Source organism: Lissotriton vulgaris, chromosome 8 (genome assembly GCF_964263255.1).
Source record: "Lissotriton vulgaris chromosome 8, aLisVul1.2, whole genome shotgun sequence".
Taxonomy (NCBI): Eukaryota; Metazoa; Chordata; class Amphibia; order Caudata; family Salamandridae; genus Lissotriton; species Lissotriton vulgaris.
The window spans coordinates 1,367,955,830-1,367,975,235 of NC_141696.1; the positions used below are offsets into that span (position 1 = coordinate 1,367,955,830).

Below are 19,406 nucleotides of genomic sequence, written 5' to 3' on the forward strand. Positions count from 1 at the left end.
ATCAATAATTAATCACACTCTGTCCGTTAAGTCTAGTGCATGAATAACTGGCAGTTCACATTACAATTTCGACATCAGTTGTGGTTTAAACATTTCCATGCTTTTATTTTCACCGTTCCTCGTTTTCTGTGCAATTAAATAAATCTCTTCAATGACATACAGCTGCCTCTGCTCTGACTTGCTCTTTTAGTCAAAATGAATTACACTTGTTATTACGTCAGGCAGTTCTTTTCAAATCAAAATCCTCACTCTTCCTGCGCTGATTACAATGACGATGTTCTACACATCCTGCGCTGATAACATTAACGGTGCTTTAGAATTTCAGTATTTTCTTACAGTTCTTCTCTCCTTTTTTTTATAAAATAAGTTAAACACGACTTGCAGAAGTTTTGAAATGTCGTGATATAATCAAATATGTCTATTTACTTTTTCATCTTTCTCTTTTTTAAACGCAGAGAATACTGAACAAAGATTAATGTCTCTTACCAGCACAGAATACCATTAAAACGAACTTCCACGCCTTTTCCTTTTCATATATCCATGAAATTCAGCTTCTTCTTTTCCAATTTCTTTGAACGAGCAGTAATTTTCAACGAGTTGGGTTCTTTTCCCTCAGTCCAGGATAACTATCTTCCTTGATAAAATATTCCCATCCAGCTGTCTTGGCAAAATAAAACGTCGCCAAATTTGTTGTGATAAATAAAAGATACAATCCAATGATGTTCTTCAAGTAGATTTATTCATCAAGGAAAGACCTGAACATCTTCATGACACAGCTGGACCAACAGCTCACTGATGCCACAGGCATGACATCATCTTAGAACCATCTAATGCATCATAAGGATGCAACATTCTAATGAGTGAAACATGCGAGTACTGATAAAGTGATGAACCACATGACAAACAAATATAACATTACCGAAACTTGAGGTCCCCCTGCAAAGCACATGGAGGGGGCCTCCACCAGCTGCCCGGCCCACCACCTACCACTTTGCCCCACCGACAAAAATAAGCAGTCATCTAAAGCTGTATTTTCAGCACTTATCAGTGCATACTACGAACAGCAAATATAAATAGAAAACATTTTTTTGTGTTCTAGGGCTGCCTGAATGATGAGATCCATGACTGATAACTAAAGGAAAGAAAGACAGAAAAGTCATGTTACAAATTATGCCAAAACGAGGTCTTTCCAGGCTCCTTAAACACATGGCTGACATTTTTCTTTTGGCAACCCTACTTTATATTCCTTTTCATGAAATGTATTCTCACACTACAGCAGTAAATGTAAATTTCAAATGCAAGGAATAGGCAGAGTGGGGCCCAGGGTGTACTGGAACCAGAAAAAACTAAGCCTCGGTAACCAGTTTACAAAGGTATGTTGACTGTGCACCTCAGAGTGTACAGCTGACTGTTGTGATGCACTGTAGCACCCAACACCACTTTTCGATAATGTACGTCACACACAGACATGTAATAGCGCACACTGGGTAGAGCTTATATAGCACATAGCTCAGAAATACCATATAGCTGGATGGCACGCAGCTCCCAAGAGCATTGTAAGTAGTTTAAAACACACGAAGCATCAAACAGAACGCACTGGACAGACCTTGCATACACCCCACATAGCGCAGATATACTATACAGCTGGCTGCAATGTGGCCCTGAAGAGCACTTTTCAATAGCATGGAACACACACAACCGTCTAACACAACACAATAAATAGAACAATTTGCTTACATCTAACTAAGCACAGACATGGCATTTGGGCTGTGGGCCTTATTATCCATAGATGCAGTATATAAACATAAATAACGTAACATAACATGTAATTGCTGCGCCTATAGTAGTGTAGCTCTATCTGTAACTTGGTCATCAGAATGTGCTACAACAAAAACGATGATGCTGGGCTGGTAAACGGGTGAGAGGGCCAACCCATCTTCACAATTGAGAGGCTCAGAAGCGCACAATTTAATTTATGAGGCAGGCCGCCTAGCTGAAGGACTGATATGAGGTAACTGGTGCACCCATGTTGCAGCTACGCGCTACAACTACTGCGATGATGGGCCCAACTCTACGCCACTCTACTCTACGCCACTCTACTCTATGCCACTACACTCTACTCCACTGCAGTCTACTCTGCACCACTCCGCTCCACTCTGCACCACTCTAATCTGCGTCACTCTACTCTATGCCACTGCACTCTGCGTCAATGCAGTCTATAACACTTTACTCAAAACCAATCCTCTCTATGCCAATCTACTCTGCGCCACTGTACTTAATGCCATTTCAGTCTAGGCCACTTAATTCCACTCTGCAACACTCCACTGTTTGACGCTCTTCTCCACTCTGTCACTCCATTCCACTCTACGCCATTACACTCTACGCACTGTAGTCTACTCAGCACCGCTCCACTCCACTCTGTTCTGCACCACTCTACACTGCACCACTCTACACCACTCTCCTCTACGCCACTTCACTGTATGCCAATTACTCAAAACCAATGCACTCTAAGCCACTGCACTCTATGCCAATCTACTCTTCACCACTGTACATTATGCCACTTCATTCTAGCCCACTCTAATCCATTCTATAACACTCCAATCTATGATGCTCTAATCCACTCTATGCCACTCTGCGACACTACTCCACTCTACGACCCTCTCTGCTACTCCCTCTATGCCACTTCATGCCATTTTACCCCACTATATTCTATACGACACTCCAGTCTACTCTACGCACTACACTCCAGGCCACTCTATGCCTTTCTACTCTACGACACTACTCCACTCTATACCATTTCATTCTACTACAGTACTACTCTCTATGCCACTCTACTCTACAACAATCTACTCCGCTCCACACCACTCTACTCTAGAACACTGTACTCCACTCTACGCAACACACTCTATGCCACTCCACTCTTCTCTACACCACTCCACAACACTCTATGCCACTCCACTCTATGACACTCTGCTTCACTCTACAATACTCAACTATATGACACTCTAATACACTCTACAACCTTCCAATCTACCACACTCTACAACCTCTATGACAATCTACAACACTATGCAAGTCCACCCTATGCAACTCCATGACACTCCACTCAACTCTACTCTACACCACTCCATGACTCTACGCCACTCCATAACAGCCCACTCTACTCCACGACACTGTGCTTTACGACACTCCGGCAGAAAAGCAACTTGCCCCTTGTCTGTCTAAATGCCCCTCCCATGCTGTGTAGCAAATGGGGAAGGGTCAAATGTGAACATTAATCCTACCCAGATAATCTAATTAATCGAATCACTGGCTTAGTGATTTCTCATCAGCCAGAGTTGTCACCCCATTACCATTGGTATACTCAAAGGGTATGTTATGTGTTTCTAAATTATCCCTACTGAATAAATATAAGCAACTGATAATGAGCCCTTAAATGTTCAGTTTCCTGTGAAAAAAGGAAATATCCAATCCAATGCTTAATTGGAGCCTCTGGTTTCAGGTGCTCGGCACCAGAACTAAATTGTCAGCACGTGCACGTATGACCGCCTGCCCCATGGCATTGCAGATGGCTGAAATAGGGATGATCACAACAGCAGCCGGCCATTAATTCAATATACGGTAACAAAGATTAATAACAGCCACGCAAGCCATTCTTCGAGCTTTGGGGGCCGGGAATAGTATGAATTGTAATACCTGCAAAAGTGTGAGGGTTAGTAGTTGTCTTGGTACTGTCATTGGCAGCAACAGTGGATAGTTTAAGTTGCAGTAGCCTTCTAGCAAGGGCCCTGGCACGTAATTGTTTACAAATTAAGCACTGCATGTGAACCTTAACTATACCAAGGCCAGATGAGACCAAGCAGTACAGGAAGGCATATGCCTGAAAACATACACTGTGCTGTACCCACATTTTGGGGAAAAAGGCCACCTCGCACATTATAACTTCTTTGTGATACTAAATAGTACCTGTAAACAAGTTCGTATTGCTTTATTCGTAGAATGACTTCCTGTTCTTCGTGTCCTCTAATTACTAATGAAGGATAATTGACGCAGATGTATAAGCCCTGTAAAATGCTTTCCATTTGTATTTGCTGTTTGAAGTCTGTGCCGATAATGCAGTTTTACTTCTCTAAGCATTTAACTCGGGGTGTAGTCACATGGGCTCCCTCCAAGTAAGCTAGCTGCCACGGAAAAATGCCTCGCCAGCCACAGGAAACCACCTTGCAATGTGTTTCCTTTTAACTTCCTTATTTCCTCTCCAAAACCCTCTCTTGCAATGAAAAACATTTAAAACCTGGTGAAGATTATTCCTTCACCAAACTACGAGCGCAGCCATGAGTTTCTATGCTGTGGCCGAGCTTCCATCAGTTTTAATCCGAGAACAGAATACAATCTAAAGGTGTGCTAGTGGCAGCCAGCAGGTAATGATCATGCCCGAACACAAACAATAAAAACAGGATAACATTGCATTATAGACAAAAGGGAAAACCTTTTAAACCAATGAAATTATGGGTTGTGCAATTACCCATGACCGCAAAGGTTCGCATTGGCAATAATTAAAATAAGGCCGCACTAGTCCGTCCTGGGCCGCACGGTCCCTCTCAGCCGCCACACACCTCAAGCGCATTTTAAATTGTGCAAAGTGGCATGCGCATGGGAATGACCAGCCCCACCATAGTATGCTCCCCCCAAAGGGTGAAGACGACGTGGCTGCGCACCAGCCGCCCCCAGTGGAAATCGCACATCTAATTGTCACTGTGTCCTGAATTATGCGGCATCAATTTTTGCAAAGTGCCCTGTTAAAATCGAGTATTCTCCCAACCCCCGTGTTGTTGTCCTGTCCCCTGCAGCCCTAGCCCCCTGTTGCTTTTCCATTCCTTCCTGTGCTGCTTTCGGGTACCCAGCACCCTCTCCAGTTTTCCTTCCAGGTTCCCCTACATTACTTACTGTCCCTGCCCCATTAAATAGAACACTTTGGCAAGTTTTATTTTCTTATTCTCTTTCAGTCACTGATCGAACTTGTGTCAGGAACTAAAAAAAAATCCCTACAGAATTGCAATGGCTTCTGCACTTATGGCTTTTGTTTGCTGTTTTTTTTTTTTACTGGAACCATGCTTTACGGCATCCAAGTGAGGCTAAAAAGCATAGGTAAAGCCAATAAGTCACAATGGCGAGACCTATTGGCTTTGCCAAACCTTGACTATTTTAGGCGCTACTCTTTTCTTTGTGTTTAACCACTCTCCCAGTGTGTTTTTTTCAGCTTGCTCCCTCATGTACCTCTCCTCACTCACCCTCACTCCCTCCCTCATCCATGTTGCTTGCCCCATCTGCCTTCCCTCTGTGATCCATATTTCTTACCCGCAAACATCCACCCTCCCAACTCCCTCATCCATGTTCCCTGAACCCCCTCCTGACGCCCTCCCTCCTTCTGTTCTGTTACTTCTTGCCCTGCCCACTCTCCCTCTTTCCATGTTGTTCTGTCTTGTCCCCGCACGCCGCCTTCCATGTTGTTCTCTTGCTCCCACCGGTCTTCCCACCTCCCGCTGCCCCTCCCACCCGTCTGTCCACCCTCCTTTTGTTGTCTTTCTTGAACCGCCATGCCAAAAAAAACAAGCACTGGCGTTGCCAATAGGTCTCGCAGTAGGAAAGTTGGAGCTATTGGTTTTGTAAATGACATTTTATATTTATATATTGTTATTGGCATTGTCAATAACAATATATAAATATAAAATGTCATTTACAAAGCCAATTGCTCCAACTTTCCAAATGCGAAACCTATTGGCAACGCCAGTGCTTGTTTTTAAAGGACGCATTAGGTTGCGCATTTGGGAGAGTTTAATCTATTGGCATTGTAAATGACAATGCCTTTTATTTAATTGTTTTAAAAAAGTCATAAATAAGAGGCATTGCCATTTACAATGCTAATATCTCTAAGTACCATAAATGTGAGACCTGTTGTATTGAAAATGTTTGTTAGATGGAGCCACTAGCATGCTTACCGTAAAGGCACCAATGAAAGCTAGAATGAAGGCTACCTTAAAAGGCTCATAAATGCACTGTGGGCATATTTCAAATGCTCGGCATCCCCATCGGCCCACTCTTGCAGTTGTGTCACCCTTTGCACCTCACCCCTCTCCTGTGTGCTAATTGGGGGCGGGTGCGTCACATCCTGTCCATTGTTTGTGTCCCCTCCCTAGGACCTTTGTTCCAGGGCGTTGGCACCATTTACTGCGCCGGCCCCTTCAGCCCCCTTCGGGTTCAGGCCTCTGCTTTGAGTGCAACAAAACTGCGGAAAGCTGGTGCAGTGGTTTACAGACGAGCTCTGAGGCACTGCTGCCCCCTAGGTAGGGCGGCTATTGAAGACGAGTAAAAGTATTGGGAAGTCTTGTATGCTCGGATGTGTGGGGAAAACCAACACGCTGCTCTTGGCCTGCAAGGGGGAGGAGCTTGTATTCCGGTGCCGCAATCAAAGCTGTCCCGATTTACCAGGAGGGCAGAGATGGCGTCCTCATCTGCCCCACAAATATGCAGTGTAATATAGGCTGTGGCGGTCAGAAGTGCAGAGGTGACGCCCGCCTGTAAGAGTAACCCCAAAGCCAAGCGGTCCGGCCCGGTTGTCAGCACAAATGAGCTGCCTAAGCACATGACACATCAACTCTGGGACAGCCACCGTATCAGCACGGGGCATTGATTGATGTTGCCTTGGGATGGGACACAATTAGCCGGGTGGCAGGTGAGGAGTGTGCTCGGGCACTGTTTACGTTGTCTCTCGAAAACCTCATTGCGAGTAATATAGTATTATAAGTCTGATTAATGCCACTTAATAAAAATTTGCTAACAGTTGTTGTTTGTGATGACTGATTTCCGGAGCAAATGGCCCTATCACCTGGGCATTCATGCTTGGCTAGCAGAGACACGAGGCGAGCCCAGCATGTGAAACCCTGTAAGGATAAGCTGTTCCTAAAATACACAGGAGGCGGGGCTACGGGAGGAGGAATCATGTTGTGATGTGCGGTATTACTGAGCAGAATGTGAGAACATGCACAGACAGCATCCATTCCCCCAAAAGAGTTCCAAAAAGCTTCCTTAAGTGCAAAAGACTGTGAATTTTGTGTTGAATGGGGTGAAAGATAGTAAAGCAAAGGCTGGTATTGAGCACGGAGGGAAAGCAAGGCAGAGAAGGGGAGGGGGGAGGAGAAATGCGACACGGCGGGCATGGGAGGGGGCCGAGCGGCAATGAGGAAAAATCTTGGGGACACCGTGAAACTCTGCTCCCAAGCCCTGCAGGCGTGAGGGACGCGCAAGGCCTGGGCTTGGCTGGGCCTGTGAGAATTTCCATTCATGTTAAAGCTTGCCTTGTGACACGAGGCGAGCCCAGCATGTGAAACCCTGTAAGGATAAGCTGTTCCTAAAATACACAGGAGGCGGGGCTACGGGAGGAGGAATCATGTTGTGATGTGCGGTATTACTGAGCAGAATGTGAGAACATGCACAGACAGCAGCAATTCCCCCAAAAGAGTTCCAAAAAGCTTCATTAAGTGCAAAAGACTGTGAATTTTGTGGTGAATGGGGTGAAAGATAGCAAAGCAAAGGCTGGTATTGAGCACGGAGGGAAGGCAAGGCAGAGAAGGGGAGGGGGCAGGAGAAATCTGACACGGCGGGCATGGGAGGGGGCTGAGCGGCAATGAGGGTGTGAAGCAGCAGGAGCCTGGGGGAAGCTGGCTGGGGAGGGGGAGGAGAAATGAACAGATGTCCGTGAGGTGTGGGAGGAGTGCCTGATGCCGGATGGGGGCGGGAGAGCCTGGGAATGCGAGAGGCTGGGCTTGCATGCGATGCGCGTGCTGAACAGATGTCCGTGAGGTGTGGGAGGAGTGCCTGATGCCGGATGGGGGCGGGAGAGCCTGGGAATGCGAGAGGCTGGGCTTGCATGCGATGCGCGTGCATGTTTGCTCACATGATACACGTGAACTGCAAGAAAACCGCGGGGCTGAAAGCCCTTGGTTTGACTTGTATTTTGCTGACATGAATTCTCACTCCGCTCAATGCGCTTGCGCGCATTGATAGGTCGCGAGACCTAAAATTTATAGGGTTCTGACAGACACTGCTGCTCGTGTCACAGAGCCCCCCCCCACACACTCTGTTGTCCATGTTGCCCCCATACATCCTCCCTCTTTCTGTGTTGCATCCCACCCTGCCCTATCTCCTGTCGAGAATGCGGCTGCACAAGCCCTCCATCTACAATGGATTGCGTTTTGCCTAAAATATCTTTGAAATTACTAATGTGTTTGAAATTTGACTCTTCAGCAACTTTAATTTCACTTACATTTCAGGAATGTTTAAGGTGTTTGGTATAGTCCTTATTCTGATAATGTGTTCGAAGTCATTGCAGCTAAAATTTAAGTTTTCTTAGGGATAATTTGTATAACGCATGGTTCACGGAGGTGCCTCGAATAATGGTTATGCTGCCAGCACGCCAACAGAGGACAGCAGTTGGCTTGGTTCTGCATTGTGTGAATTTCCAATGGACACTTGAATATTGGTGTATTTTGACAGATATTGTTTCACTATTACGGACTCCGGCCACTTTATGAAGTAATAATCACAACTATTTTATATTTGGCAGACACCTCTCCTGTTTGCACCAGACCAGCCTTGTCCACTACCAATTTCTATAGTGAGAACTGTTGACACTGGGGGGGGATAGTGCTGGTGTCAAAGTATTTTGTACCTTGATTTCAGCCAGCTGCAGCCACAATTTCTCTTCATTCTCTCTAATTGAATGTCCATACCGAGCTACCAGTAAGTACCCCCTAATATGATAATCCGAGGACAGACTCTTATCATGTTCTACCTCGTTAACAAAGGAAAGAAGGTTCATGTCAAAGCAATCAGTCCTTTTGATTAAGTTAACATTATCATGACGACCTGCATTAATGTTGGCTTTGCCATAAAATTTTTCTTGGAATCTCTCAGCGATCTCAAAAGCAATAGAAACACAGTTTATGCATGTAGCATAAAAAGGTTCTTTTTTTCTAAAAGAGAAGAAAAACATGTAATGAAACGAAAACCATTTTTAATCCATGTGGGTCAGGTTTTCTCTCGTACCTCGTGAAATCTGCTGAACACTGATGCGTCTCTTTTTTGAGGAAATTATGAGGAATCCCCTCCAAGTGATGTAGACATTACGCACTTGTTAGTTTGTGAGCTCCCAAAGCAATATTTTGTTTTATCTTTAGCTCATCCTGGCGCCCTTATATGAATAACTGTGTTTTTGCCAAGCGCAATACATTCTTTCATACATGAAACTACATTTTTGAAGGATATTGAACGTTGGGTTGAATCGAGGAGCCGATTTAATGGGACAGACTCTTCTTTCAAACATGAATTCTGCTTGCTATTTGGTAATGATTAAACATCACTGTTGCTTCCTTCAAATTGCCATGAAAGTAGCAGTCAAATGTTATCATATGCAATGTTTTAACATTCCCTTTAGGCCATAACTCTGGGAAACGTAAAGTGCCTTGCCTTTAGGAAGGCTTGTGAACACTGATGTTCCTTGCAGAAAGCATGTCCCAGTTGGCCCACTGTGCCCAGTTCCATAATAGCTGCAACATATGTTTACATACAGGGATTCCAAATGGGAATTGTTTACTGTTGGAAAACGAGGCAGTATCTGTGAGGCCTGCATAAATAACATGACTACATCTGTCCTTCACTGGGAACCAAACACCCAATTGTAGCGCCTGTCTCTCAGAGGGTAGCGTTGCAGAGCAGTCTGAGGCTTACTCAAGGGAGATGGTGTGGACTAGTAATCGCCATTTGCAGGTGCGCAGAAATAACACTCAATAATAGATTGTCCAGTCTGTACTTTGCTTTATAAAAGTAAGAGTACATTTATTAAACACACACAAAACTCAATACTATGCACCAATTTACAAATATACATACGCTGTTGGAATTACTTTGTGACATTGCGTAACATCTCCACCCCTTCCGCAAAGGGGGTGGGGGGGGGGTGGGGGGGGGGTATCTAGTACCACCACTCCCATGTATGCACATCATCTTGCCCCCAATGCAGTGAGTTGAGCATGAAGTGGAGTGAGGGCCCTGCGCACTGGCACCATCCCAGTGACGCCCCACCCCATTATCTCAACAAGCATTTAATATAGGTAACCCTGCCTTGGTGACACATAAACCTGACTGAGCATTTCCTACTGACCATGACGTATACACCTCTACATCTTAAGGGCTAGCAGTCTGGGTTCTCCACCTAAGCGCAGCAGCAAGAATACATGTTTAAGCATCACTTTAGATTGACAGTACTCATCACATTTGTCGATCATTAGAATGCATTGCAATTATAGCCCCTAAAGGCATCACAGATGGAATCACAGGATTACGCATATACAGCCAGACACCCTAGCAGGAATGTCTGGCAACATAACCCCACTTTGCTTATGACATCACCTTACCCAGGTACTTCACATTACACCTGTGACTTTCAGTCCCTATAAAAAAAGAAAAAACATGAGTAACTGCATTTCTCGTGCAAGAACACCTCTTCACCTCCAGGTAATGCCTTTCTCAGGACATCCCCACCTCAGCTCTTCATCCCTTTTGGCGCAGTCTCTAAGGCACTCACAGCTGAAGAACAAAAGTTCCAGCCACTGGGTGCTGTTGCCGGGTGTGTTGAGCCCTTGAGGGGTTATTCTTTCAAGTCCCCTAGAAACTTAGGTTGGGACTAATCTTCTTTGTGCTGGGGGAGGCTGTGATCCTCCTGCAGCTCACCTTGCCACTCTCCAGCAAATTGGGGTGGCCCCTCTCCTCTGGGGGCCACCAAACGCCCAAAACAGTAGAATGCCCCATGTCTTGTAAGGCATTATAGGGTGAATATCAGAACAGCGGCTCTCCCACGGTGCTGGGGAGAGCCGCGTAACCTGCACTCCTTCGCGGGGACCCGGGCCCTGCCACTTCGCCAGGCTCGTTGGGGGGCCCAGTCCCACCCAAACTCCCAGGCAGGTGCTGGCAATTCAGGGAGCCCACCCCCAGCTGCTCCTGTCATTTTTTGGGGGCCTGGGCCCCTGGCACCTCCTTTTTTCTTTTCTTCCGGGCTCCCGGTCTCACCCGGGACCCCCGCATGGTCCCCACTTTGGGGAACCACCCAGGGAGCCCACTCCCGGTGGCTTCCGCCGGCTCCCCGCACGGGCAGCACCCTTGCGTGCTGCCACGGGAGCCGGCACTGCAGTTCTGGTCTGCCCGCTCTGGTGGGCAGACACAGAGGCCATCGCAACGGGGGCAAGGATAGGCCCCTGGCCCCTCTCGGGCAATTTCACGGGGGGCGCAACGGCGCTCCCTGACTTTATTTCACCTGGGGCAGCCTCCGGTACCTGAGCCACCCCGGGTGCATAGTTCAGACCGGCGGCGGAGCCCCACGCGCTTCGTCGCCGGTCCCCTGAGAGGTCAAATGTCGCCTACCTTCTGGGGGGCATATCTCGCTCCCCAGGAGGCCGATTTTCACAATGTTTGCCTCTTTTTGCTCCTGGTGGCGCTCCCCAGCCTCTGGGAGCACTCCCCTTTGCCCTCCTTTGTGTCCAAGAAAGTGGGTGCGCTCGTCAGGGAACAAACTTCACTGGCTCCTTGCACCAGCCTTTCACCAGGTTCTCCTCCTTTTACCAGGGTTCTGCTCACTGATCCTGAACTCCTCTCCTGGCGCTGTTCAGGATTTTGGGGCAGTCAGAGGGTTCCTCCTTCCAACTGCTCTTTGCACCAGGCTCCAGCACCCTCTGCCTCAGCAGACCACACCACAGAGAGAGCTCCTCTTCCTGTGCAAGTTCTTTTAAGAAGTTGGGGAGCGGGCTGGCAGGAAGTGTCTGTTTGCCCTATCACACAGCGACACATCACTTCTCTGCCCCTGCTCCCTCCTTCCAGCCCAGGCCTCTAGGTTTGTTCAAAATGGCGTCGTCCAGGGTCTCCTGCCACATGGTCTCTGAGAGCCCCTTCCCCCCAGGCTGCCTTTGTCCAGAGGGGCCTGGTGCCTGGCACCAGGCGTCAACTACTGATGGATGAACCTGTAGCTCCACCCATCTTCTCTCCCTGGGGTGGAGGCCCTCTCCCTTGGAATACTTGTTGTGCTGGGCTGTGCCTCTGAGGCCACGGCTTGGAAAGGAAGGTTATTAAATCAGCCTGGCAGAGTTAGCCCCCAGCCAGGCCCTGGTTATGAGCTGACTGAGAGAAATATAACATTTCTGGTTGACCCAAAAGCAGTAGAAATACGACTTTGGACTCTGCAGAATACTTCTTCTCATAACCATTACAGTGGACTTTAGTGCGTGTCTGGAATCTGTAGGCCTTAGGAAAGTTAATCTAGCCCATGGGCTCCACATCCCCATAGGAGAATAATGAAGTGAAAACAGTAAAACACACTGACCTTCCCTGGCATGTTTCTTCCCAGTGTATAAAGCCTATTCCATGTCACTACCCAATTCTGCATAAGTCCTGCCACACCATTCACTTTGTAGCTGCTCCTGGGGTGCGCACTCCAGGAATCTCCCCTGCGCAGCCTGTACACGTGTGCACATTCATGGACACATGTGTCTGCATGCAACCAGCCCCATGCGCCTTACTCCTGCTGCTGGGCAGCGGCATAGTCAAGCTAGGGGGACAGGGGTAAACCATCATGCAGTCTCTTTCATCATGAGTTCACTGTGGGTTAGTCCCAACTTATAAGGCTCTCTCACAGTAAAAGCTCAACTAATAGGAGCTCAAAAAGCGAAAAATCTGGGCGGTCTAGAGTGTCAGAACCACCTTCTAACATTTAGACTGTCAGCTGTTATCCTGAAAATGTAGTATGGATTTGGAACTACTGGACCAAAGTGTCGCCCCTGCCTTACAACTATGCGTCGGTCAGGCACATTTATGCATGCAGCATGTTTACATTGGAACGGAGAACATTTCAGTCAATACGATGGTTTATTGCACTGTATGGAAGCAGAAAGTATGTGATAATTATTTTATAGGAATAAAAAGTTAACTTTTTCACCTGAATGCATGATCGTAGGTTGGATCTTGCTTTCAAAACAGAAACCTGTGAAACCATAACAGACAGTCGAAGCGGGTCTGCATGTTTTACAGGGGAAACTCAAGCTTAAAAAAAAGGGATGAGATTTTCTATGATTAGGAGAGCGTGATCCTCTTTAGAAAATGCTTTTTCTGAAGGATTGTAAATGTATCAGATAATACCTCTTTTCATTCTAACCTTATTTTGCTCTTTTGGGTACTCTTTTACTGGTTTGCAGAATGTTAATGTTATCCTTATTTTTTATTTTTTTGCAGTTATGACGATAAAGGGATTGCTTGTAAATCATTAAGATATGTTTTGCTGTAGGGATGTCAACATTGAAATGGCTGGTCTGTTTTGGCCATCTAATAACTTTAGGTGAGTACTTAGAATTATATTTGAATTTTGAGTAAAGTATCTGCATAGGTTTAATTGATGTAATTGAAACCTTAATTCAAGTTTCTTTATTAGATATTTTTTGTAAATGACAGCTTAAGTTGATGCCTTAAACTCGTTGTGCTAAAGAGTGTCCCTGTCTAAATGTGTGAGCAGTTCTTTAGCGTACCAAAAGTTAACTGCAGACTGTCCCGCTAAATGAAATATAGTAGACCGTAGCGAAGTTCGTTTTTTTGATAAGCATTTGGTATAATTCTGCACAGTAACCTTAATCTAGATACTAAAAGATGGCACTGCATAGACGCAACAGTTCGCACCCTTTAGGTACAACAGACTGTCTTAAAGAACAAAACACCTGTCTCACTGCCTGTTACTTCTCATTATAATGTCTGCAGCTCCCCTTCTCACTGTCTGCATCTCCATGCGGCTTGCCTTCCTTTCCCTATCCCACAAGCCATTCCTGTTCCTTAATACATTATTTACAAGTCTCAGATGTAAAGAGAGAGTTGCGAGGAATGAGAGCTTTGGCACTGGCAGTTGCAAGCCCACCCACAACTACCCTCCCCCGGATTTCCCGCTGAGCACTGGATGTGGAGGAAAGTGTTCTCATTTCTTCATCTCATGGAAAATTATGTGGATACATTCAGGATCCATGTGTCCAGAAACACCTGTTAGTGTCAGGCTTACTTCCTTATTGGAGGCCAAAGATTAGTAGATTTCTACAAGAGTCCATTTGAGGGTCTGCAGTTACTTTCTTCAGTTGACAGTTCACTTTGCATTTTGTCTGCAATTGTGTGGTTCAGTTTTGTTCACCCTCAACAAGAGGTGCTGGAACTCATGTATGTTGTTTGCTCACTATCATAGTGATATGATGTCAGTGTTAGTTCTTGTGATTTGTATCTCCTCCCTCCTCCATGCTTAGAGTTTGGGAACATCAAATTGTCACCAGATATCCAGTTCCTTACTCTGTCCTTCTGATACTGTTAATCCTCTTTTGTTGTTGTTAGGCCCAACAAACTCTGGCTGACTAGGACATCTCGAAGCTAGACAAACTGCAACATCCTAGGTAGGATAAGTACGATACATTTGTCTGATAACCTGTGCTTACCCTTGGGTAGCTTGGTACAGAGCATTCAGCCTTATCCTCCGGGTCAAAATGTAAAGTATTGGCACAACACCACCCTCGCAGCACACTGAGTACTGTACAAAAAGACTCCAGACCATATGTATAAAATCACTGGTCTTTGTATTACACACATATTGAAATCAGAATGAATATATGCAATCATAGAACACTACCATTAGCAGCAGAACTGCATGAACATATATGTACTAGTCGTAGTATTCACTTGTCTTGTTATCCCCTCGGCAGCAACAGAAACCCATGCACGTACTTCTCCAAGGTGTTCACGATCCAAGCAATCCCTCCCCCATCAGAAGCAACAAACATATATGCAGGCTATTCAGAGGCATTCCACTTTCCCACTAACACATTAGCATAAAACACTACATTCCCAATATTGCATACCCAGTACAGATCCAATGGTCAAGAAGTCACAGGTTTTGACTACGCCTCGTGATCCAGCACCTCAGCCACTCACAGTACACCAACCAACGATACACATTGCACTTGCTGGCAACATGTTGATTAGATTGTCGGGACCACCTAAAGCGGAAGAAAACAGTTATTTGGTTTTGTCCCTCCAGATTAGGTCCTCAGGCACCCAGGAGCACCTTCACGAGTGCGGAATCACTATCCCCTCCCTAGGCAAAAGACTGTGACACCAAAAGCTACTGTGCTTCTAAATTGGAGAAAAGTTTCCCCTCAGACGAAGATGCGAGCTCCAGTTGCTCCAGGCAGCCTACCATGGGTGCCCACAAGGCACAATGAGACCCCTCTTGTCTAGTCACTGTATTCTCAGCAACAGAGTACCTTGTGGAGTGGGTCCGGGGAGAGGGAGCCAGTGACCTCAGACGGAAGCTGCGATGTCAGGCACTGCCTTCCCGATCTGGAGGTCGGAGACGGTCTAGGCTTCAAGCTCAGGTCACGCGGACTTGGCAGATGTCCCCAAACACACCTCGGACACCACACACTCCGGAGTGCGAGCTAGCACAGGTTTCCAGTTGCAAGCATGGGTGCCTCGGATTCGGCAAGCTTCCCCTGCACTCCTTAAACTCCTCACGTTTCGGCACCCCAGGTGGGACGCTAATCTTTGCAAGCACGCTGTTCTGCACAGTGTGATTGAGGTGTACATTGGGATGGTCCTTTTCCCAACCGACTATCAGTTCCACCCGTTTCCGCTGCACCCTCCGTGGTCCTTAAGACCTCATGGAAATGGAGATATTCTTCCTGCCCATGGGATCTGGTGGACAGAAGGCCAGCCAACTGGCCCTTGGAGAGTGCTTAGGGACCCGGGCCACGACAGTGGGCAATTAGCTGCAGACAAGACACATTCAGGCAAAATCCACCAAATGATTGTCTCCTTCCTGGAGCACCACCACAAGTCTGCGGATAATCCAATTGTAGACCCAGTGGTTCCCCTTGTCGGTGTCCCAGCGTCGAACCAGCAAAGTATGGTTCTAACCCCAAAAGCGTCTCCAACTCCTGAGGACAGAGCCCTAGTAGTTATACCTGCAATGGCCTTTGAAGATGAGATCATTACAAAAGGCCACCTTTGAAACGCACAGGACCTCTCTAAATTTTGTCCTGTCTGCCATCCTACCCTGGGAGGCTTGATCACTATCTTTAGTGGGGCCTAGACCCTGCCCTTTGGAATGCAAGTGCCAATGCCACCCCCACATATCCGTCCCAGGAAGGCCCCTCAGTGTTGGCGGTCTGCAGTTTCCCTCAAGCTCTAGTTTATGGCCTTCTTTCAGGAATGCTTGGATGTATCCATTCCTTCAGCACCCAGATGTGTCAAATCAAATTTGTAATAGGTATATTTTATGATTGAACAACATTTTTATGTACAGCAGTCTGTGTGTAGGAGGATATTGTCATTCAGTTTACCAGGTGCCCTACTGTTCATTCTCCTATGAAACTGGTTTATATGAGTTTGCTAATCCTCATGAAGAGACTTTTCTCACAGAATTTCCCCACTAAAGTTACTGTTTTGAAACATTGTTATTATCCTGTGAAGTGCTGCAGTACTCCGAAGAGCAAACTATTGAGTAAGGTAACCTGTGAAGTATTTTTAAAGGATTTGAAAGCAGAACAGAGACTTTAAGACAGCAGACCTTATTGTGATCCCTGACAGACACAGGCCTAAATGTGTTAAGCCTAACAGGCATTAATGTGAGGAGATGAGGTAAGAAGTGGTGAAATCAAATGAGTAGAGGTAAAGTGATGGGTGGGAGGCAAGAAGGTTAGCAGTTTAGGAAAGGACACGGTGGGGCTGAGGTAAGGTGGTGTTGAGTTTTGGTAACATTAAAGTAGGTTGAGAGGTTGAGGGTGATCATAGGTTGAAGAGAGTGTGAGGTTATGTTCATTTTAAATAACATGAGGTTGAATTAAGATTGAGGTGAGACTGCAATTGAGATCCTGATGCAATGAGGTTGAACTGGACAAGAAGGGCCTGAGCTAAAGCACGTTGGCATGGCCAGTGCCAGAATAGCAGTTATTGTGGGGGGATGCTATCAGGAACACATTTATTTTGTAAAGCTCCTGCACTTCCTCCTTTGGTGGTCTTGCACGAAGTGCTTCATAAGCCCGCTCATGTATGTGTGCTTCCCATTTCAAATTGGTAAGTATGTATTTAATCTTTAAATTTGAGCAGCACAAGGGTAATAGGTCTGTTTGATTGTGTCTCATGCAAGTGAACTTGTCTGTCAGAAGCAGTGTGGATTTGGAAAGCTAGTTTGTAAGGAGTGTTGGTGAAATGGGCAAATCATTGGGGGTAAATGAGAGTACAATACAGTCTACCCTTACAGAGGTATGTACATGGATGCTACCTAAGTTTCTTCCAGAGCCTTGTGTGTAGGTAAGAGCAAAATTAAGTTGCGAGGCAGCTTATGCACATTGTACACAATGTTTGAAAGACTGAAGAGGGTCAGAAAAAAAGGCATCCCTTCTCAAAGCATCCCTCAGACACAAGCGGAGAGAGACGTGGGGAAATGGAAAATGCAGGTTACATGCTCTATAGCTAAGTCACAGCCGTCCGCATTGCCGTCTTCTGCGCCTCTTGTGGCTCCAGTGCCGGCAGAAACTCCCCTGCGGCTAGTCCTGAAGCTGCTCTCATGCCAAACCGTCATGCATATTGATAACAGTGCATACCACTCCCTTGGGTGCCTGTAATCCCCCATACCATGCTCACAGGACTCCTGTAGAAAAAATAAGACAATCACAAGCTTATCTTTTTTGTGTGTGTGTGTGTGTGTGTGTGTGTGTTGCAGTGGTGGTCGGGGGTGACGGTCCCCCGCCATGGCGGAGGAGACGCTCCTGCCGATAAGACAAGCCACTTAGTTTATGACCTCGTGATGAGGTGTGAGGCACCGGTCAAGACTGATTTGCATATGGCAGGGTCTAAACTGGTGTCATGGTAAGCAAAAGAACAATGGATTCAATCCAGATATATTGACTGGGGGAGAATGTTTGATTTGCTCTACATTCTGTCCATCATCTGTGTGTCTTTTGCTTTGTTGCCCTAAGAGTGCCGAGTATGCCCAGACGTGGGTCCGGGGCTCACTGTGCCACTGGCTTCAAGGTATCTTGGCTGATGAGGGGTGATGCCCCGAAACCGGTCCCAGGATGCTTGCTTCCGGTCCAGGAAGGACCTAGCTTGGCAGATCGGTATGGACTGTTCCAATGAGGCACAGGGTCAAGACTGATTTGCATATTGCTTGATCTAAACTGGGGTGGCATGGTGAGCAAATGAATGATAGATTTAAACCAGATCTATTGACTGGGGGCGAATGTTTGATTTGCTCTGCATTCGGTCCGTCATCTGTGTGTCTTTTCCATTCTAATCTACGCCGCTGCATTCTATGTTGCTGCATTGCACGCTGCTGAATTCTATACCACACTCTGCAACACTACACCAATGCACTCTCCACCAGTACACTGTACTCAGGCAATTGCTCTTTACTCTGCACTGCAGCACTCTACTCTATATCACTCCTCTCGATGCCACAGCACTCGACTCGGTACCACTCTACTCATCACCATTGCGCCTCTCTACACCAATGCACTCTATGCCACTCTACTCTTTAAGACTGCACTCTATGCCAATGAACTCTACTCTACTCCACACTACTGCATTCTGTTCTAGTGCACTCTTTGCCACTCTACTCTTCATCACTCCACTCTACACCGATGCACTCTACAGCACTCCACTGCACTCTATGCCCCTTCACTATATTCTACTCTCTGCCCCTCTACTCTGAACCACTACACCACTGCACTTTAGTGCACGCTACTCTACACCACTACACTCAACGCCACTGCAATCTACTCCATTGAATTCAACCATGGTTCATTGTACTCTGCTGAATTATATGCCACTGCACTTTACGCCTCTGTACTCTACGCCACTATACTCTGCAGCACTCTACACCAGTCCACTCAACTCTACACCACTCCACTCCACTGTACACCATTCTATGCAACTCCACGCTATTCCACTGTGACTCCAATACTCGACACTCTAAGGCACCCCACTCTATTCCACTCTTCACCATTCCACTCTACGATACTCCACGTCTCTCTCCTCTACGCCACCCGCTTTTAGCCATGATGAACAGCAGCCTTGCTGGTGTACAACATGGCTAAAAACATAGGCAAGACCTTTTAGCTTTACCAATGCTTGTTTTAGGTCTCGTCAACAGAGCCCATGTGCTGTCCTACGAGACATATTATGTACAATTCTCTGGGCTTACAATCCGCCACCCACAGTATACCATTAGTTGTTTTTGTTGTCACTCTCATTTGCAATCTTTCGCTTTCTTAGCTCCCATA

At 46.4% G+C, this 19,406-nt stretch overlaps 1 protein-coding gene across 4 annotated transcripts in view; it reads left to right on the plus strand.

Moving 5' to 3' along the window:
• The window catches only part of IFNAR2 (interferon alpha and beta receptor subunit 2), a 171,297-nt gene that overhangs the window by 55,861 nt on the left and 96,030 nt on the right, over positions 1–19,406 (plus strand). For all 4 annotated transcript variants that reach the window (XR_015299363.1, XR_015299364.1, XM_086935319.1 and 1 more), the window contains exon 2: positions 13,333–13,435. Coding sequence is in view for 2 of the 4 variants with exons in the window: in XM_086935319.1 (XP_086791445.1) it covers positions 13,387–13,435 (49 nt within the window). In the remaining 2 variants the exon portion in view is untranslated. The remainder of the gene's footprint in view (positions 1–13,332; positions 13,436–19,406) is intronic.